Source organism: Mycetomoellerius zeteki, unplaced genomic scaffold (genome assembly GCF_001594055.1).
Source record: "Mycetomoellerius zeteki isolate Tzet28-1 unplaced genomic scaffold, Tzet1.0 scaffold96, whole genome shotgun sequence".
In the NCBI taxonomy this organism is placed as follows: Eukaryota; Metazoa; Arthropoda; class Insecta; order Hymenoptera; family Formicidae; genus Mycetomoellerius; species Mycetomoellerius zeteki.
The window spans coordinates 2,447,587-2,467,117 of record NW_017257999.1 but is presented as its reverse complement, the minus strand read 5'-3'; the positions used below and the strand labels follow the sequence as shown (position 1 = coordinate 2,467,117).

The window sequence follows — 19,531 nt, the reverse complement described above, 5'->3', positions numbered from 1 at the left end:
CTCCGCCGTCAAAAATCGGATTCAAATAACAGCGCCTCTGCAGAAGCTTCTTCCGAATCTGTTAATCGATATCGTAAGACATTAATTATACCATAATAATGTTCACAATTTTCAAATATTTATGAATAAATTATTTGATTATCATCTTGCCTATAAAAAAATATGAAAACAGAAGTGTGCGAAAAAAACATATATATTTATGTTAGTTTATAAAATTCAGAATGTGTCGGCCTAGAATTCAAAGTATCTGCAATTACAATTTTTAATACATTGTGTTTTCCGCATGAGAACTGAATACTACTCGCCTTATCGCTTATTTCCTTTATGTCTATCGTTTCATGCGAGATTTTAGATTTTCACATCTTATTCTTCTAAATTTTTTTAATTGCATTATAAAGTAAAATTTCTGTATATTTTCGAAATATATTTTTAAATCGACTTAATTTCGCAATTTCTATTTTATAGCTACCAATAAACTTCTTTCGCGATACAATTACTACGCTCTTCATGTTGTAACATGTGTAAGATTAATATGAATTCTTTAAAAAATGTCACACCTTTTACCAAATCACTCTTAGGATTAGCTACTATCTTTCTTCGTGGACATCCGTAAAAATAGAACATTTGAATACATCAGTGACTCAAAGATAAATTTCGTAATTTTACTCGACATTTTAATTTTTGCTTTTAAACCGTCATTAATGAAACCATGCTATAAATTATGTAATTTTAATACTTTAATATTTATTCTTATAATGTACATTATTATGATTATAAAAATTATAAATAAAATTGTAATAATCACATAATAAATATGCAATCTTATATTATTCGTATTCTAATTTCCTTTCTTGTTTTAATTGAAATATTACAAACGAAAGATTTATTTCACTGCAAAAAACTGCAATAAACATTACATTAATATTCTAGCTTATTACGTTTTTTTACTGAACACTAATACTTCATATCGTCAATAAGATTAAACTGTTTATCAACTTAATTTGATAATTACGTATTTCAGCTTCAGTCTATAAAGATTATGTTTTAAGATTGACAAATAATCGGTGCGCGGTTTATTTGAAATGGAAATTTTCTTCTTTTTTTATTTCAACAAATAATTATTTACATACATATGCGCAATAGACATAAAATTATGCGCACATGAGAGATAAACATTTTATTAAAATGATTGAAAAAATATGTGTAATTTTTTCCTTTTTTTGAGAATGCTTTTTTGAGAAAGCTTTTTTGTTTCGAATATTTCTTATATATATATATGTATAATTTATATTCCTATGCGTAAGCTGAATAAGTCGATATTAATTATGATATACGGATTGTATTTGCAGTCACATTAAAAAACATGAAAAATGTTATCATAATCTTGAGCGAAGTGAATATTTATGCAAATTTTATTCTGTGGGAGATACTTCGTAACTACATTTAATTAACAACACAAATAAGTAAAGAAGGCCATATCTGATGAGTCTTTTGATGTCTAATAATAGGTATAGTGTGAATTTTTACAATTTCCATTTCAAATAAATCGAACTGATTATTTATCGGTCTTGAAAAAAAAAAACAGTCTTAAACTAAAGCTGGAGAATATCACAAATTAAATTAATTAAATAATTCAATATTATCGGTGCTAATAAGCATCTTTAAAGCACTATAAATAATTTATTATGAAAATTATTATCTCGATTCGAACCTGGATCTTCCGAATTTTGTGCAGGCTATCTATGCCACATAATTATGAAATTTGGAAAATTGCGAGATGTTTAAAAGCTCTTAGATAACAAAAACCGAAAAGCTATAGAATAGTCCTTATAAATTATTTTGTTTGTTTGCTAAAGTACTGTCAAGTTTATCAGATCGTATGCTTTCATTCAAGGACGAAAGTATTTAATTAGATCTATGCATGTTAAAATCAGCACGCAATTGGAAAGCACTCTTGCTACATATAATTTTTGATGTAACAATCCGCTTCACCTGTTAATTATCTACTCATGTCATCTTTCTGCTACGGATACTACAGTTCTATTTAGTCTTTCTATTTCCTAAGTATTTTCACACGGTATCATTTTCGAAATGTAGCGCGGATGTCGCGAGACCATTATATGTATATGTTTTATCAAGATTACGGTGAAAGGAAAATAATTATTTTCCGCTTGTAAAATTAATAAAAAATTAATTTTCGCATCAATTAAAAGCTGCTGTTTCTGAATGTACATTTTATATTTATTTTTTCCATTTTAGATTCATTTTCCACTATAATAGTAGTAACAAAATTTTTATTTAATCTATAAATAGTTTTTACTCGTTCCTTCGGAAACAGCTATTTCCGAAGACAAATCTTCTTTCAGTCACACGACACAAGGTACTTCTTTTTCTTGTGTTCACCAAAATTTTTTCAACTTTAAATGTATACGTGATATTTCCTACAGAATATAATGCCAGTATACTAAAAACAGCGCATTTTCTCATGCGATCCGCCTCGTTCGAACCACAGAATTGCGAGCGATCGAAATGCATGGACTTGCGAGCGATCGGCCAACTTTCACTGACGACTCGTTAGGTTCGCCGCCGTGGTTTCGAGTCATTCACAGTTATTCCGCGACTTCGACGGTTCGCAGTAACGCTGTCCGTATTTCTCTCCTCGTTCGAGACGGCAGCTGTCACTTCAAAGTGCGCGTTTGATGATATATCGACAGCAACACGTAGCGACACGTTTGCAAATTTTACTATTTTCGGAACGTTATTGTAAGCTTGTTTGCATCTCGCACAAACGTCTCCTGGTGACACAGTGATATTCGACGTCCAGCATTTCATCTGGATATTTTTCACGGTGAACCCTTCGATTGTGCGTAATGGAGAGACAGAGAAATTTGTTGCAGCCACGTAACATATACAATCGCAGAACCAGCACGCGATACTGAGTTACGATCGGTGGATTTCGATTTACGCGTGATTTGATTTAGCGAGCGAGCTGGAACGCGCGCGTGATTTTCGATGTCGACGTTTGGGGATTGATCGTTCGCTCCTCGGTTAATTGCTTTCCGAAATTTCGCACACGTCGGCATGCGATTTAACGGACAAATCGCATCGTTTGCGTTCGCAAGATATGGGAATACCTCGCTGTGCGAATTATAATCGACAACGTTATTCGCAAATGCGAGCCACTTCGGAAGTGAATTCCGGCGCCACTCCCGCTCCACGACGGTGTTACAGTTCGCTGAGAGAGGTCTCGCGTCGTTTGTGCCGTGTTTCTCAGGATAAGGGAATAGAAGGAGTATTCCCGTTACGATTTCGTCGGTCGTTTCCGAGACTCCCGTGCGCTAGAAGTGTATTCGACGATACAAAGGAATTGTCGACGTCGCGGCTCTCAAGAACGAGCTTTGTCGCTTCGGATGAAAGTAAGACGGACATCGTAAGAGGATTTAGCTTTATTGCTGCAGCGAGTCTTAAAGAAAGTGGAAGTTAACGGAAAGTGAGAGTCTTCTCTTCTCTTTCAAGAGAGAGAGAAAGAAAGAGAGAGAAAGAGGGGGGAGAGAGAGAGAGAGCTGTGACCGGTTCACAGCCCTCTGGTCGATTGCATCGATCGCGGATCCAGGGACAGGTATTTGTTTGGACGATTACGCGTATAAGAAATTGCATACTTTCGAAAATTCAGGTTAAGGCAAACTTACCGCTCCTGGTCGCGGCGCGCGATCGATTGCACGTTTACGTAATAATACGTGATCGTTGAAAGTGGCGGAGTCATCGTCACGAATCGACGTTTACTGTACATTTACATCATTAGATACATAATTTCACAGTTGTGATGGATATCATGTTCTGTGATGATACATGCAACGAATAAGGAATTGGAATAATCTGGAATAATCAAATGGATTTCGATATAATCATGTCGCTTTCATTTTATACGTTATTACACACACACACGCTCGCCCCGCACATATACATACACACACACACATATGTATATAAACGTAGGAAATAAAACAAAAGTAGATTTTCCTATCCGTGTATTTACGTATGCGAATTTGTTCTTTAATTAATCAACTGTTCGATATTTGGCACTTCTTTCAGATGTAATTCTCTACCTCAGTGGATTCATACTTGTGTCTGATAAGACTGTCAGAAAATTGACAATAAATTAGGATTATCTCTAGTCTGCCGTAACGCTCACCTTATTGAAAAAAATCGACATGGATGCCAGTACGGTGCGGTTAGTAATATTTTTGGGCATGTTTCTGGTTTTCGCCGGCGATTATAGCGCATTGATCGCTTCAATTTTCGGTAATGCAACGGAGAGGAACATAACTGATGCTATGAGAGAACCCGAGGCTCAGCTCAAAGGGCCTCCCCATGATAAGATACCCGTTGTCTCGAAAAAAGATGTCGATAAGAATAACGGTAAGAATGAGGCTATCGTGTAAATGATATATGATGTAATATGATACTTTTTCACAAATGCGTTACGAAACAAAATTTAATAATATAATCTTTTCTTTCTACAACGTAAAACCATATATACTTTGGCAGCACACGATGATATCTGAGCTGTAATTTTATACTTTGTGTAAAATATTCTTGCGTACAAACTGCTTAGCATTTTCCTTTTACAATTGCTATTGCGTAAAAATATATGCGAGATCTACACGCACGTATATGTCGCCATACCATTATTCATCGAGTTGCGTTTGTTAGTTCGCGTGGAGCTAATTGCTACTCTGCGAATTGACTAATTAGTCGTGTACTCGTCCGTTTTAATTATTTGACGTTATCGAAATCCCCTCCATTCAGAATGTATGTACATCTCATCTGTCTCGCAGCTTATCGAAATCTCGCTACGAGCATAACCAGTTCTTAGTCGAGAAAATGCTGTTGGAAAGTAGTCTATGATAAAATGGGTTTCAATCCGATTATAGAGTGAATGCGTGTAATATGTTTTTAAATATTTAACAGTATCTATAATTAGCGAATGTGTTACGTACGATAATATTTAATTAATAGTTGCAATTGTAACACATTTATGATATATCAATGATTTTTTTTCTATATTTAAATTTTCTGTACCACTTAATTATTCCTAAATATTTTCTAACAACAAATTAATTTAATATCGTTTTTCAATGTCAGAAAAAATATAGCGAAAAATATAATGATATACCTACTTATGAAATAGAAAATAGAAAAATAGAATAACTAACGTTACTAATGTGTTTGTATATTAATTAAGTTTCTAAAGATCTAGGACATAACGAAAATACTTTTGTTTCTGAAAGTAAAAGTGTCCTTGTCACGTACCAGATCTTTAGAAATTTTCACAACCCGTGGCTTCTAACTTGTCACTTACTTATAGTGAGATTAAACAAAGCCGGTCATTTATTCGAATGTGCGTTGTCATTCGGAATAATATATGTGAGCCATTAATCGTCCCATCACTCAGAATGATATTGCATGTGCCACGGCATAATTGACAGTATGATTCCGATTTTTGTACAGTTGCCCTACGCCGTGCAAAGATGATGACAACGATCAAAACTGCCTGCTTGCCGAAGCTAATATGCGAACTCACCAAGTCTGTTCACCAAGACCAACTAAGTGAAATGGAGCGATCTCTTTTAAATCTTATAAGGTATGCAATTACTTTTGCGTTCTACATCTACTTCTTTATTTCTATTTGCATTACAGAAAGAGAAAGTGGCTTATTAGATTAAATAATAAATAACAAACTTGTCATTAAATCGCAAAGATCGATTTTTGATTAAAATTTTATTTTTATCAAAATTAATTAGGAAAGAATCTGATAGTGGTAAGCTTCTCAATTTATTTGATACAACAAAGTGAGAATCTACTTTCATTGAGGCTCTTGCACCCAATGTTCTTACTTTCACAACTTTCGATCGGCATTGCAACTAAACGACTCAGGGTCCGTCGACCCTGAGATGCAGGCGCTATCTGTAAAGAATACGAAATAAACGTATGTTTCTCTCTGGTCACGCAAATAATGGCACGAGGAAAATTGCTAAGAACGTAATTTTGCGCGAATACGAATGGCTGCGTTTCTTATTCAAAAGCGCAAACCGATGACTGTCCATCAATGATGAATGGATGCGTCGAGAAATTTTGCAATCTTCAGCGAAGTTAAAAGCTGATAATCACGTGTGCATCACAATTATATATAGAACGTTTTGGAAAATAACGACGTAGGCGACTGCAGGAAACGTCCAACGAGAAACGCTTGCTCGCCCGGGAAAATTGGATACCGGGACAATGGCGCGCGGCGTGCACATTGTGCGTATTTTGCAATTTTCATTTACGATCGGATGCAAAATGCAGCTAGGTCCCACGTACATACGTATCCGCTATGTTATGCGGATAATGCAAAGAATTATACCGCGAATTCGTGCTGTTTTACGTTCTGATTAAAAGCAACGTTACATTAAAACGGACTTTGCTGGAAAATCGGCAAATGCGGCATCCATCCGCTTTTAAATCCCCATATTTGCACAGTGTGGAATGTATCATCGCGGTGGACCCGATGCACAGACATTTCCAACATGAATGTATTAATTATACATTCGTGAATGTTGATTCTCGCCACGCAAACATTCGTTAAATTTAGAACGTTGGCATATAAAAAACGGAGAAGGAAGCGTTCTTTCCAAATTAAAGCCTTGATAATCTAGTCTTTAGCATAATAAATTAGTTATTTTGAAAATCACAACGCGCGCGCGTTCTAAATATATTATTTTATAATTAACTACATTTAGTAATCAAATTTACGAAATAGTATCTGCAAAATATGTATTGTTTAATATTTCATTACATATTGATTTCAATTTATCACGGTCTTTATTAAGAATTATAAAAACCTAATCCGTAGATCATATATATTATCGCGAATTAATGGTGTCGCACGTAATTTGGAAAGTGGCCATAACGTATTTTGAAAGCTACTGCGAAAGTTAGTCTCTTATGTAAGTATCGTCCGAAAAAGCGTACGTCTTGCCGCACCTCGCCGTAACCTCGATGAATACTTTCCTTTTCATTATCCAATCTGTATACTTTCTCCGCAACACGGCATACATAGCATTTCGCATCTGCCATTCGGCCTTCCTGGAACTCCGATTTCCTTCTGAACATTTCCTTCTAAACATTTCATCGGCAAACGATGCAAGCTGATAGAAAGCAATGAGTTACTTACAATTTCGGTAATTAATTCATCGCTTCTGGTTAAAAGGATGCTCGATCGTTTCATGCTCGTCGTGAGTTATATACAGAACTGTTTTCATTTTCAAAATAAACGTAAATTTCTCGTATTATTCATAAATGAAGTACAAATGTATATTTTTTACTTAACATACTTTTACACGCAATAAGGAACGAGCAAATTAATATGTAATGGTTTATCTTCCTACAAGATAGTATTTTTTATTTAACATCTTAGCTTTTCATTTCTTATATGTTAATTACTAGAAATTAGAACTTTTACGTATTTTATTATCTCTTTTCTTTAACAATATTTGTTCTATACTTAAAAATCTATTATAGAATGATAATTCGCGAATAATAAACGAGTAAAGTAAGTAATTATCGTAATATGGTTAAATAACAAAAATTAAAGGAACGTTTATACAATATATCGTAAATTCGGATTTTAAGGATATTATCCCTAAAACGAGCTCAAATAAAAGTCTCATATTTATTACGGCCATTCATTTCCACGTGTTAAACGAAAACGACGTCGACGAACAGTAAAATGGATCGACGCAGAAAAGCGAGTTCCATTAGAAAGTATAATGAACCAAAATGACAGCTTGTCTCGACGTATAGTGTATTTTTGTTTTCGTTTAAAAGCACAATATTTCTTTACACTACATTGCACACTCATTAAAAGTTACACGTGTAATTGTGATAAGATAAAAATTTCGTGTTTCTTTCTGTATTAAACTAGAGGCAGAAATGTTTATAAAATAGAGGCCACATGGAAGGGACACGATTGTGAAAAATACTAGCTTTTTGTATTAAAACTTCCCGAAAAGTTTTCAAATATAACTAAGTATAATTACAAGTTGTAGATACAGGCGCGTGTTATCTTTCGCGCGTCTCCATTGTCTTTTCTGCGTGAAAGTGGGTTCGCTCTCCGAGCGAAAGAAGATCGCCCTAGAAAGGATTCTTGCGCCGCAGTTAATGTCCCGGAAGGATCCAAGCTTTATATTTACTTTTATGCCTGCGTAAACGCCAGTCCATTCTGACGCATCCCGATTTTTATCGGCGCGGATCGCTCCGGGTTAAACCGATCAAGATGGAGAGGCTAAAAAGCCGTTTTGCGTTTATTCGTTATATTCTGGCGCCCCTTCGAAGCTGGGAATCGTAAAGAGGGGAAGAGCTTTCTTTCTCTTTCCCGATGGAGGAAGACGTCTGTCGAACGATTTCTCGAAGAATTCAGCGCGGTATCCGTTCGCTTTTGACGAGATCCGGATGGTTTTTGAGGTAAAAATCGTTGGCAATCGACGTCGATTTTAGTTCTCACGGAAATCCAAGGCTATAGATTTGCATTTGTAAAGCAACGTACGTGAGAATCTTCGCAAAAAAAATCCGGAAGAAAGCGATTTGCCTTGCTGCTTGTATTCCGGTAGTTTACTTCAATAACACTTTCTACAAACGTTTCAAAATTATTCTTTCAACTAAAGAAAGAACGAGAGAAATCCATGTATTGCAGACTTGTTTAAAGTAGCATATTTTATCACGGCAGATTTTCAACATAATTTTGTTCTAAAAGAGACGGCGAAATTTAGTTTGTTCCCTTTCAACTTATCTGAAAATGCAAATGCGGGTATATTGAAAGTATAGAGAAAGGATCCGATAATATATCCTCATTTTTGCTGGGTATAACTGGACTTTGTATTAACACGTTTATAGTCATGGTTGATGTCGATATCGAAAGTAAAAGGTGAGTTGCCTTGTGCTAGTTCTTATGCAGCTAAACCAGTTTCATGTGGTCAATAGTTTCGATATTCGATTCAGTTTTGTAGCACTTTCCCAGACTTAGAACATTTTTATGACTATCACGACATTTAAAACGGATTTTTTAATTATACGCTGCGTATCCGTATAGCCACATTTATATAAAAATATCTTGATATGAATTTTAAATTTTAAATTTTTAATTTTGATTGGTGCGCAAAAATCGATTTTACGATAAATGAATCGATTATCATACCAATGTGAAAATAACTGCATCTCGCGACGCAGGAAACTAATTGCGTTAATAAAAGCTTCACTGTTACTTTCAGGGATACAAGTCTGAGCACAATGGCGGAAGTACCATCGAGATACCACTTCGCGGCTCACATGGGTCAACTGATTTCTGGTATAGAAGGTCAAGGTTGTCATAACTTTTACCCAACATGTCCGTTGCCGGGTATTAGAGTTCTGAACATGATGAAGAAGATTCGTCTACGCTAAGGAATGATCACCGTCATTGTCGAAATCGACGATTTAATAAAACCTGTGATATATATATTGTGGATATTTTGTTTTTGTTCGCGCTTAGGAGTTCGTTAACATTATAAGAATTCAATTTGAACAATGATAAATCGCGTTTTTGGCGATGCAATATATAAATTATAAATAATACTCAAGTTTTCGTGAAAATAATGTCAATTACTGAGAGAAAAAAATGACAATATTCTGCGACATTCCAAATCTCGTTTAGACTGTAAAATAAGTTTGTTAAAATTATAGAAAAGTATCTGAATTAATGTTAACATTCAGTTTTTTTCGATTAATTCTAGAAAATTATTCTGTCAATCTCTATAATTACTTAATGTGTAATAATTTACTTGTAAATTTAAAAGATAACATGCATTCGTATGGATGTATTTGTATTCAATGTTACTGTTTATTTATGTTAATAAGTAGATACTCATGTTTCGCTTATACATGTCACTACTTTCGCTCACTTTTGATATACTATAGCCTTGTAGAATTTATTTCTAGATTTTATGTTTTGAAAATTCTGTGTAACGCGTACGTAATTGCTTATTTTATAGCTTTCTATTGCTACACTGTACATATTATTGTATTTTAATAATAACGAAAAAAAAATAAATAACTTTTTATTTTAATTTGAAAACATCGAATATTTCATTTTGTGGTTACAAAATATTCCTATACTTTATGTAATTTAATTTTAAATTTTATTTTATATTTCGTAAATATTTTTATATAATGCGTATATATAATTCTTTAATTTTATAACTTGCACTTCTAAGCTTTATATTATATTTCTATGTCTGGGCCAGAATATTACCATATTTCAATGAGAAACAGCAAAAATGCAGAGAATATACAGAACGTTCTTTTTCTTATTGCGAAATATTCTCCCGGTCATTGCCATAAGTTCATTGTATGCATACGATCCCGAAATCGTGCATTTCCGTAGGGAGTCCCATGGTGATGCTTTGCCAAATTATCAGCATTCCCAATCTCCGCTCTATACCCTATTCTTTTTCCTATTTTAATACAAAAGCTCTGCCATCCCCAGATATAATCCGGAACCCAGCGGGGAAACGCGCGAAAATTATTAGAATAATCGTTGGCGTCTTTATCGACTTAAGCCCGATGCCAACTCGTCCCGAGTGGACATTTCCCAACGAATCGTGCGATCGTAAACGAGATCGTGCCAAGAGTCTCGGTTAGCAGTTAGAGCTGGAGCGATACGCGAGGACAAACGGGATGTAATACCGATGAAACCGCGCCACTAACCGTCCCCACTGCCCTCCGAAACAGCCAGTGACACATTCGGAATCCTCGCAAAAATTATCGCACGATATCGTCGTTAGAGTTTATCGACGTTTCTTGCATCGATGCCAAGCCACGTGCGATTTCCAGCTGCAATTTCCAGCTCCTTTTTCGTTATCCATAATACAGTCACAAAACGATAAGGTCAGAAAACTTTATCGATTTTTCTAAAAATGACGGATAATTAGTAAATGAAATTAATTATTAGTTCACTCTATTAAGACATCAATACACGTAGGCTGTTGTAATCGCTAAAAAATTCCTTAAATATTTGCTCTGCATTTTTATTACGTTCTATCACGTAACGCTTGCATTGTGCACTGCATACGTAATCGAGTTTATGAAGTTTTGACATTTAAAGATAAGACAATACAGCCAGGAAAGGAAAGCAAAACGTTAATCATTAAGCAATAAGTTGAATAATTTATAATCTATATGTTTCGTATGTTGCATTACTAAAATCTTTGAAACATTCATGTCTTGTAATAAAAATGGATTTCGCTTTATGTGCGCTGCGTATTGTAATATCCTTTAAATTATTCGAATAATTTTAATATAATTGTTATATAATGAGACAAAAAGAATTTTTTTCGATATACTTTTTCAATATACTTGTATATACGATAACGCCAAAAGTTTCTCGATTATAAAATATCACGAAGTTTCAAAAAATGCATACTTCATATTGTCCTACTTCAAATTGACATCTTGTTAAGAATTTTGAAAAATCGTTTGCGGAAAATTAACGTTAGCGATACGAGAAAATGCTCTCTCGAAACTTTATTTAAATATGTGATATCGATTTGCTAAAAAATATCTAAGTTGTATTATAGCCCAATTTAGATAGAACATGCGCAATGTTTGCATCAGCAAGTCAACCTTACTAGAGAAGAACAAAGTTACGAAAGTTATGTCTGCGGAATTTGTCCTCAATGATTTGACGTGAGGAAATCCTCGAAATGATCGTACCAAATGTTGTAATATGTAACTAGCTTGGATCGAATGCTTCGGCAATGGGAAGGGGCAATCACTTTCTCTTCGTTGGCATGAGCAACGGCCTCATGCTTCGAGGAACATTCAGCAACAAGTTTTTACTAAAGCAGCAAGCAGCCGCCGGTCCGTAGGCTGTGAGTTTTTGATCGGTGCACCAAAGTCACACGCGGGTACGTTGGCATAGTTGAAGTGCGTGTTTCAGATGATACGTGTTTGCATGGTTGAACGCGAAACATATCGATATCGGCACGGTAGAAGTGCAGCGTACGCGTCTGTTATGAATTGCATAATCATGGTGCTTTGAAATAACAGCGGTCGATCTATTCGCGAAGGTGCGATTGGATGATTTGAACTATTGTGAAGTGCGTGACTAAGGTTTCGTAAATATGTAGTTTTATTGAAGAAAAAAGTGAAGGTTTCGATCAACTGAAATATTTTCATAACGCATATGATTCATATATAAGGTGCTTTTTCTTGCATTATTATTATAGCTTCTAATTTTGTAACGATCATAAAGTTAAAAAATGAATTAAGAAAATATTTTTAAATTATAAATTATATTGTAATGCTTTTGATTATAAACAGGAAAATAGTTTCTTTATCTGTACATTAATATAAAGTATTTTCTTTCGTGTGAAATAGAGAAAGCTGTACGACGGAAAGAAGTACTCACGCACAATAGCGGAAGTCAATTTCAACGACCGTGTCAGTTGAGTCGGTTTCACAACACTTTTTACAATAATTAACGAATGTCTTAGACCCACTACATAATGCAATTGTTGCGGATATTCTTGCGCTTTAGTTGCTGCTTCCTGGTATTGACACTTGTCACAGTGGCCGGTCAAAATGAGCCACTCTTCGAAATTCCGGTGCAGTTGATTGGTTTTCCGATAATTATAGCAAGTGTAAGAATCGTCAACTTCCTCAAGAAACTCGCTTATTCTTTAAGTCCAGGTAATGCGTACAGAAAATATATTTTATAATAATGTAATTCTTATATTCACATATATTACATATTATATGACCGTATTTTTTTAATATAATGATTGTCAAGAGCGCGAATAGATTATTATTGAAGTGGCGAAAGAGGAAATATAAAGATTAGCAAAGAAATATTACCAGTATTAATGGCTCACCGAGCGTGAAAGCAAAAGTATTACATGTCATAAGGTTATTTGCCTTTTCCGTGATTAGCTCACGAGATACGTGACTCAAATCTACGAACAGCGAAAACGAAAGTGTTCCACTTGTTACAACTTCTCTCTCCGATCACGAAGCCATGACTTGGTAATTGACTGAGGTTGCTTACCGTTAAATGAATACGTACACCAAGAATCAGAACAAAACAAGGCCGTTACAACGAAATTTGAAATGATTTATAATTGTTAGACACATTAGAGCAACACATTAAGATCGTATTTAAAAACATTTATACTACTTATTACATGCGCAAAAAAGGGAAAGTTTAGCAAAAATTTCTAACTTTACAGATGAGCAGTTGTTAAATCTCAATAAACTTTAAATTAAATTTTTGCATTACTTCGTAAATCTTTCAAAAGTATTCTCTTTGAATTTTTAGATACTTATGTCAGTCGAGTGAAACGAGCACATCCTTTGATACACGACGAAGAGATCTTAGACGTCGACCAAGTCGAAAAGAAGCTAGTAGTTGAGCTCGGAAATAACGTTTGCATCTACGAGAAAATTTGTATCAAGTACGCGGAACGATCTCAAAGAAGAGGTTGGGAACGCGTTCTTAATTGGAATGAGGTATTCAGGTACGATATAAATTACAATATTGTAATCGCTATTTAATTTCTTTTTTATTTGATAATTTTAATAAATATGTAATATATAGAAGATTTATATTTGATTAGCATTAAAGAGAAATTATAATACTCGGAAAAAAAGTTGAAGGTGTATACATTGGACTTATTCAGGACGAGGGAGCACACTATCGTTACATATGCTTTTTCATGATTGCATTACGCAATCATGATTCTGAAGTTCACGGTTGCACGAATCTATGTCTTGAAAACAGATTTCATGGATGAACGTTTTACCTTAATTAGGAAATACAATCGATAGAGATTTTTCTTTTAACAAATTCGTTAAAACAGCGTAACGAAATACCACCACGCCACTTGTGCAATGTAGGGTAACTCCGGCAAATACGCCGCGCTGGGATTTATGCCGCACAAGTCAGAAAAAATAGAAGGAGTGGAGGTAATTTTCCCGTAACTACTCTGTTACATGTCTTTATGTTATATTAGTATTGTGTTATGATTTCAGCTTCTTACTGTTAATATTAATGAATTTATTGTGAGTTGAATCGATTTGTCACTGTAATAAGTAACGCCATCATAAGTTATAATCTACATAAAATGATAAATGTAGGACGTGTAAAAGACTTAGTGGTTATTTCGTGATACATACGTGTAGTGGAATAGTAAAGCATGTTTGCATTATTTGTAAATTTTTCATGAGCCGTACATACCCCCTTTCCCCCTATGAGTAGCCATATATCCCACCCCTATGAGATATGCGGCAAAAATACAAGGTTTCAAAAAGTTTATTTTTTAATATGAAAAATAAATATTTCGAATTTCTAATATTTTTTTCATAGTAGTAGACAGTACAAGTTTTTACCGATATAGTTCGTTTATTATAAACATAGTAAATAATACTTAATAAATTAAGTTTTTGATAGGTGCGGCGTATACCGGAGTTACCCTATAACATTTTGTATGATAGATATTATGTAATAGAGATTTATTCACTTTTGCAAGACTATGGTATTATTAACAACGAACATTATTAGAAATGAAGGCAAAAAGTGATAGATTTCTATTATAAAAAGATGACTTTTCTTTTTAATCTGCGAAATCAGTCTCTCATTAATTAAATTTAGATCTATTTTAGCAAAATTTCGAAGAAATTATTTAATATAAAGTTAAATACATAAATAATTAAAATTTAAAGTAAAATTTTAAAATTGTTAACACGTTAACGCGAACTTTTTAATCATTTTATATTTTAGTAAGATATTAAAGCAGATGCATTCCATACTAGCTTTATCATATCTTGTTAAATTGTCCAGAGAAAAAAAATATTTTCTAATTAGAAAAAATTAAATCCCCGTCTGTGAAGACGCATGACATATAACGCTTAATCGATCAATAAGCGGTCGAAACGTGTCGTAATGCGTCGTAAAATCATAGTGGCGACGATAACGTCAAGATACGATCTACAAATTCTTAAAAGGAGTGCACCCAGAGATGCTTTCCCCGTTAATGGCGACAGAAGGTTTTCCTCCTTTCTGCTCTCGTTCCTCACGCAGCCATGGGAGATATAATAGAAATCCCTGCTACCGTCTACGCGCTCCATGCAACCGTTCTCCGCCTTCACGGGGCTTACACTAAATTCAGTTGTAAGTAGCGCCAGGAGCAGATAGCCTTTAATGGTGCTTCCACAGGCACTCTAATGCATTCTGATAACTCGCCTACGTGTCCAAGCAGGCTGCGTTTTATGACTGCCCTGGTATCTGGATCTGTAGGTTTGAGGATCTGTAGGTTTGAGGATCTGTCGTCTTATCTCGGACCTCCTAATGCCCCGCGACTCGAGATAGCGAGCACGTGTCGCCGTGCCTGTCGACGCACGATGCATCTCTCCAAGACGCATTTCGTACTTTGGGTTTCCTCCGCGTCACCTGCGGCAACCTGCGGGCACCTCACGTAGTAGATAGGAATATTCAAGATGCGGGAGACTGAGAGACCGGTAGAGGTAGGGGGAGAGTAGATAAATTGGAGATTGGCGGCAACTACCGTCTAGACTCTAGACGGACTTAACCGACCATGTATAAGGGACGAAGATTGTCCCGGACGCCTTCTCCGACTAGTCTTGGGGAAAGTGATCGACGATAGAAGGATTGTAAGAAAAGTGGCGTCATTAGAAATTAGGAATCCATTTAGAAGAAATAGTGATGTCGCGTAGACAAAAATAATGACGACTAAGCGATAAGACAGCGGCTGTTTTATAGGTGATGTGACGCAGTAACAAACACATATATGTATATATATACTTAGGCGTAGAAATATTATATGTATTTCTTATCGTATTTTTATCATATTTCTATTTTTTCCTCTTTCTATTTTTTCTCTCTTCTCTTCCTGCTCTTCTTTGAATCTCTCTTCTAATATACATTTACATAATGTAGTAGTCAATAGAGGTAATATTATCAGTAAGTTGAGTCATTATGATCTTGCAGGGAGTACAAGTCATCGTTCAACCCGATGAAAGAGAATTATTTGCTGAGCGTCTTTATGGGCGACATTATTGGCAGTCCGAAGCTATGTTACTTATTGGCAAAGAGAGGTAGAGCCTGCGATAGTAGTTCGTTCGATTAGACACGAAGTACTAGTATCTTTTTGTTGAATCATAAATCTTGATGCCATAAACTTCAAATATTGCAAATAAACTTTCAAAATAAACTATGATCTGTTATTTTTTTTGTAAAATGTTGATGCATGGGTTTGTATAATCGTTTACGTTGACTGTATGAAAGCTATAGTCCCTTTTTATTATTAAATTATTATTTCAAATATTATTAATCAATGGATCTTTTAAAATAAATCGTAATTTGTTTTTAACAAGAAGGGTAAATTAAATACATAAAAAATCGTTAGGAGAAACATATGATTACGTAATATCGCAAATGTATACAATTATTTTAATATTTTATTTATAAAATTATAGATTTTCAAATATTGTCTTTTGCTTCATTTTGTGTGATTTGTATTTCGTTCTTTCGTGTTTCTTCAATTCGCTATATATCCGTGACATAAACAGTTCCCATCAATGTATAGCATTACGTAATACACCATTGCATGCAAAATTCACTGTTATTATGTGAAAATAAATTGTTTGACATTTAAAGAACCATACATGAATTCTCTTATTTTCAAAGAGTTATTACGAAAATTGTGCCATTTCGTGTTGGGTTCTTTGGCAGTATGTCCACTGTATATACACGGATTCGAAACTCACATATGGAGTGAGAGCTTATAGTGACGAGTTTACTACCCACGTCTTTCTGACCGAACGGCTAACCGGAGAATCGGTTTCGAAGAAAGTTTCAGTTGATGCGAAACCTAGAAAGGCGACGATCGTTTGCATTAAGAAAAGAAAGAAATAGTTAAATTCGAAATTGTTATTATACATAAAAAAATCGAAGTAAATAAAAATACGTGACACAATTAGACATAAATAAGTTTCTTATTAAAGCATTTCATACCGTTTGCGAAAAAAACGTTAATATTATGGTGATTTTATATAATAGGATGTTAAAGTGAAAGTGTTTTAATGTTGGATATATTATATTTAACAATACATTAAAAATCCGTGAAATTACTAAATTTTACATCTTCCACCGTGCAAAAGACATTTGTATTTATTAAAAATAAAGATAGTTTAAAGTTATACTTAAAAATGCTAAATAAATTTATCTTCGTTTGGTGCCTCTCATATTTATATTCCGAAGCTTACGGCGAACATTTCTCACAATATTTCCAAGAATCATCTGATAATACTCAATGCAGTTTTGATGTTCCTCGGAAGATTTACAATGTAACAGATTTATTACGGTAAGTATAATATATTATAATAACACAATATTCTCTATTTATAGAATATATCGAAAAAAAATTTTAATGGAAATTGTATCAAAACGATGATAAAAAGTCTAATTATTATTTATGTTCAATCAATCATACAGATGCATGGATGAACTCGCTATCGGTCTTTTCACTCAAAATAGAGATCAATCGTTAATTGTAGGACGAACAAGTCAAACGGATTTGTCAGATTACGAAGAAAATTCTTACGGATTTCCTTATGGAAATATAATTTCAAATTTACTTAATATTGCCCAAGTTCCATCGGTAGGTTTAGCTTCTATGTTTTTAATATAGATCGACAAATTAAATTCATCTCCCTTTATTAATATATTAAAAATATTTTAGTATGTTAATATTTTTTAAAAAATATTTTACAGGAATATAACAATTTTCCATTAGATTCTATTATTGGAAATTATCAATTAAATACGCTCATCAATCCTCTCAATCAATTTGGTAGTGTTGGAGTAAATGTCTTTAATGCTCTGTCATCAATCTCTCGCTACGATGATCTGAAATGCGTGCCGAGAATACTCTGTGAAGTAGCGAGTGGAAACCCACCGGGAGAATATAAGCAAGCATCAACGGAGAATAATGAGCAATATTTAGGAGAATCTGGAAGAAATGCTTTCACGCAGTTCGTATTTTTTTATAAAATACAAAATTAGAAACTCTATAATAACATATGACATATTTTATTAATTGATTATAGTAAATTATTACGTGGTTTTTTTATATTACCAGATGGCTCACCGGACTGGCACAAGCATCTCCTATATTAAGTTTTGCTCGAGCCACCGTTTTGGGTTACAGCAGCAATGGAAATCCAGCCATGTGTTATCGCGCTTTCCCGAGATGTCCGCGTAATCCCGCCAAACTGTTGCATTATCTGAACAATCATAATGGTGGATTCTTCCAGTTCTTCAACAGAGGCGGACGCGAGAAATATTCTCAATCATCTTACGCTTTGCAAGGTAGAGGTTGTACCGTAGATTTGTCGCAAGTGACATTTATAATTCAAGCTTTTGTATGATTTAAATCACATTTATTTCTTGACAGATAATTCAGAACTTCGTGGAGAAAGAAGATGGAATGCTCCGCCGCCGAATATCGCTGGAGCGAAAGCTGATCATACTGGAACGGGCAAGCTAAAGTTCGACATCTCCACTCTTTTGACAAACCAAGATCACGAAAAAAGCTTCTTTCCGAGGGAAAATACATTGAAAAACTCGGGACGAGTGGTTTTCCCGAATTATGAGGAATCGAGCGGTCACCCATTGAAAAGTAGAATTTCAAAATCCCTATCAGATTTACAAGACTCTGATGTAAATATATTTTCACGAGACTCTCCACTGATTTTCCCTCAGGTAAAATTATATCTCTTTATTATGTCTATAATTAGAAAAATTAACGAAAGTAAAATAATAAAAGACAAAATATAATGAAAATAAGTAGGAAGCGATACAAGCATACAATAATTTTTATATGCTTAATGAAATGGCATAAAATATTTTCTAGGAATCGGAAGATCAAGCTGTCCAAGTTTTACGTTTTATTCCTGAATCTCCGGACTCGGTATCTCACAGTGCATTTCGGTTTCCACATTAATACTCTTCAATTTTTTCGTTATAAATAAATTTTCAAATATTTAAGACTATTAATTGTTACATTTGTATTTATAAATTAATCGAGATGTTACATATATGATCCGAAAAAAAGATTAATCAAGTTAATTTTATTGCTACTGTTGAATGTATATCGATTGATATCCGTAAACACAAACAAATATGTATTTTTTTTTAATTTATATTTTATATTCTATCCCCAAATGGATCGCAATGGAATATATAGACGAGATATGTATAATATATAGACGAGAAAGTGAACAAGTCATTCAACTCTTTTTTTATGCGCGCGCGCTGTGTGTATTCATCCTTTCAATATTATATAGTTACATTCAATCCTTTCATCCATTACATTACGCTATCGATGTGCATTGTCATACAGAGACCAGAAATTGTAGACTCAGCTGGAAATGCAATTTT

The 19,531-nt window shown here is 34.2% G+C and overlaps 3 protein-coding genes across 7 annotated transcripts; all 3 read left to right on the top strand.

Moving 5' to 3' along the window:
* Nucleotides 1-2,620: 2,620 nt before the first annotated feature.
* On the top strand, nucleotides 2,621-9,683 carry geko. 2 transcript variants are annotated; one of them, XM_018460642.1, is made up of 4 exons: nucleotides 2,621-3,490; nucleotides 4,093-4,419; nucleotides 5,512-5,644; nucleotides 9,309-9,683. In XM_018460642.1, the coding sequence occupies exons 2-4, from the start codon at nucleotides 4,212-4,214 to the stop codon at nucleotides 9,478-9,480; spliced, it is 513 nt and encodes a 170-aa protein (XP_018316144.1). In that variant the 5' UTR covers nucleotides 2,621-3,490; nucleotides 4,093-4,211; the 3' UTR covers nucleotides 9,481-9,683. The 2 variants fall into 2 exon arrangements, with proteins under 2 accessions (XP_018316144.1, XP_018316143.1); XM_018460641.1 differs by having other exon boundaries at nucleotides 2,621-3,619.
* Nucleotides 9,684-11,908: 2,225 nt separating this feature from the next.
* Nucleotides 11,909-16,330, top strand: LOC108730761 (uncharacterized). Of its 4 annotated transcripts, none has more exons than XM_018460669.1 (4): nucleotides 11,909-11,981; nucleotides 12,454-12,765; nucleotides 13,391-13,589; nucleotides 16,079-16,330. In XM_018460669.1, the coding sequence occupies exons 2-4, from the start codon at nucleotides 12,582-12,584 to the stop codon at nucleotides 16,215-16,217; spliced, it is 522 nt and encodes a 173-aa protein (XP_018316171.1). In that variant the 5' UTR covers nucleotides 11,909-11,981; nucleotides 12,454-12,581; the 3' UTR covers nucleotides 16,218-16,330. The 4 variants fall into 4 exon arrangements, with proteins under 4 accessions (XP_018316171.1, XP_018316172.1, XP_018316170.1 ...); XM_018460670.1 differs by having other exon boundaries at nucleotides 11,909-12,000; XM_018460668.1 differs by having other exon boundaries at nucleotides 11,909-12,143.
* Nucleotides 16,331-17,276: 946 nt separating this feature from the next.
* On the top strand, nucleotides 17,277-19,094 carry LOC108730736 (uncharacterized). The gene is made up of 6 exons (XM_018460629.1): nucleotides 17,277-17,453; nucleotides 17,585-17,750; nucleotides 17,864-18,123; nucleotides 18,231-18,466; nucleotides 18,546-18,853; nucleotides 19,005-19,094. The coding sequence occupies exons 1-6, from the start codon at nucleotides 17,299-17,301 to the stop codon at nucleotides 19,092-19,094; spliced, it is 1,215 nt and encodes a 404-aa protein (XP_018316131.1). The 5' UTR covers nucleotides 17,277-17,298.
* The last annotated feature ends 437 nt before the right edge of the window (nucleotides 19,095-19,531 follow it).

Bases quoted from the DNA above. Each gene is read 5' to 3' on its own strand.
- LOC108730736 (XM_018460629.1), top strand. From the start codon at position 17,299: ATGCTAAATAAATTTATCTTCGTTTGGTGCCTCTCATATTTATATTCC. The intron at 17,751-17,863 runs GTAGGTTTAGCT...AATATTTTACAG, and splicing joins ATATTGCCCAAGTTCCATCG to GAATATAACAATTTTCCATT. The intron at 18,124-18,230 runs GTTCGTATTTTT...TTATATTACCAG, and splicing joins GGAAGAAATGCTTTCACGCA to ATGGCTCACCGGACTGGCAC.
- LOC108730761 (XM_018460669.1), top strand. From the start codon at position 12,582: ATGCAATTGTTGCGGATATTCTTGCGCTTTAGTTGCTGCTTCCTGGTA. The intron at 12,766-13,390 runs GTAATGCGTACA...TTGAATTTTTAG, and splicing joins CGCTTATTCTTTAAGTCCAG to ATACTTATGTCAGTCGAGTG. The intron at 13,590-16,078 runs GTACGATATAAA...ATGATCTTGCAG, and splicing joins AATTGGAATGAGGTATTCAG to GGAGTACAAGTCATCGTTCA.
- geko (XM_018460642.1), top strand. From the start codon at position 4,212: ATGGATGCCAGTACGGTGCGGTTAGTAATATTTTTGGGCATGTTTCTG. The intron at 4,420-5,511 runs GTAAGAATGAGG...ATTTTTGTACAG, and splicing joins AGATGTCGATAAGAATAACG to TTGCCCTACGCCGTGCAAAG. The intron at 5,645-9,308 runs GTATGCAATTAC...TGTTACTTTCAG, and splicing joins TCTCTTTTAAATCTTATAAG to GGATACAAGTCTGAGCACAA.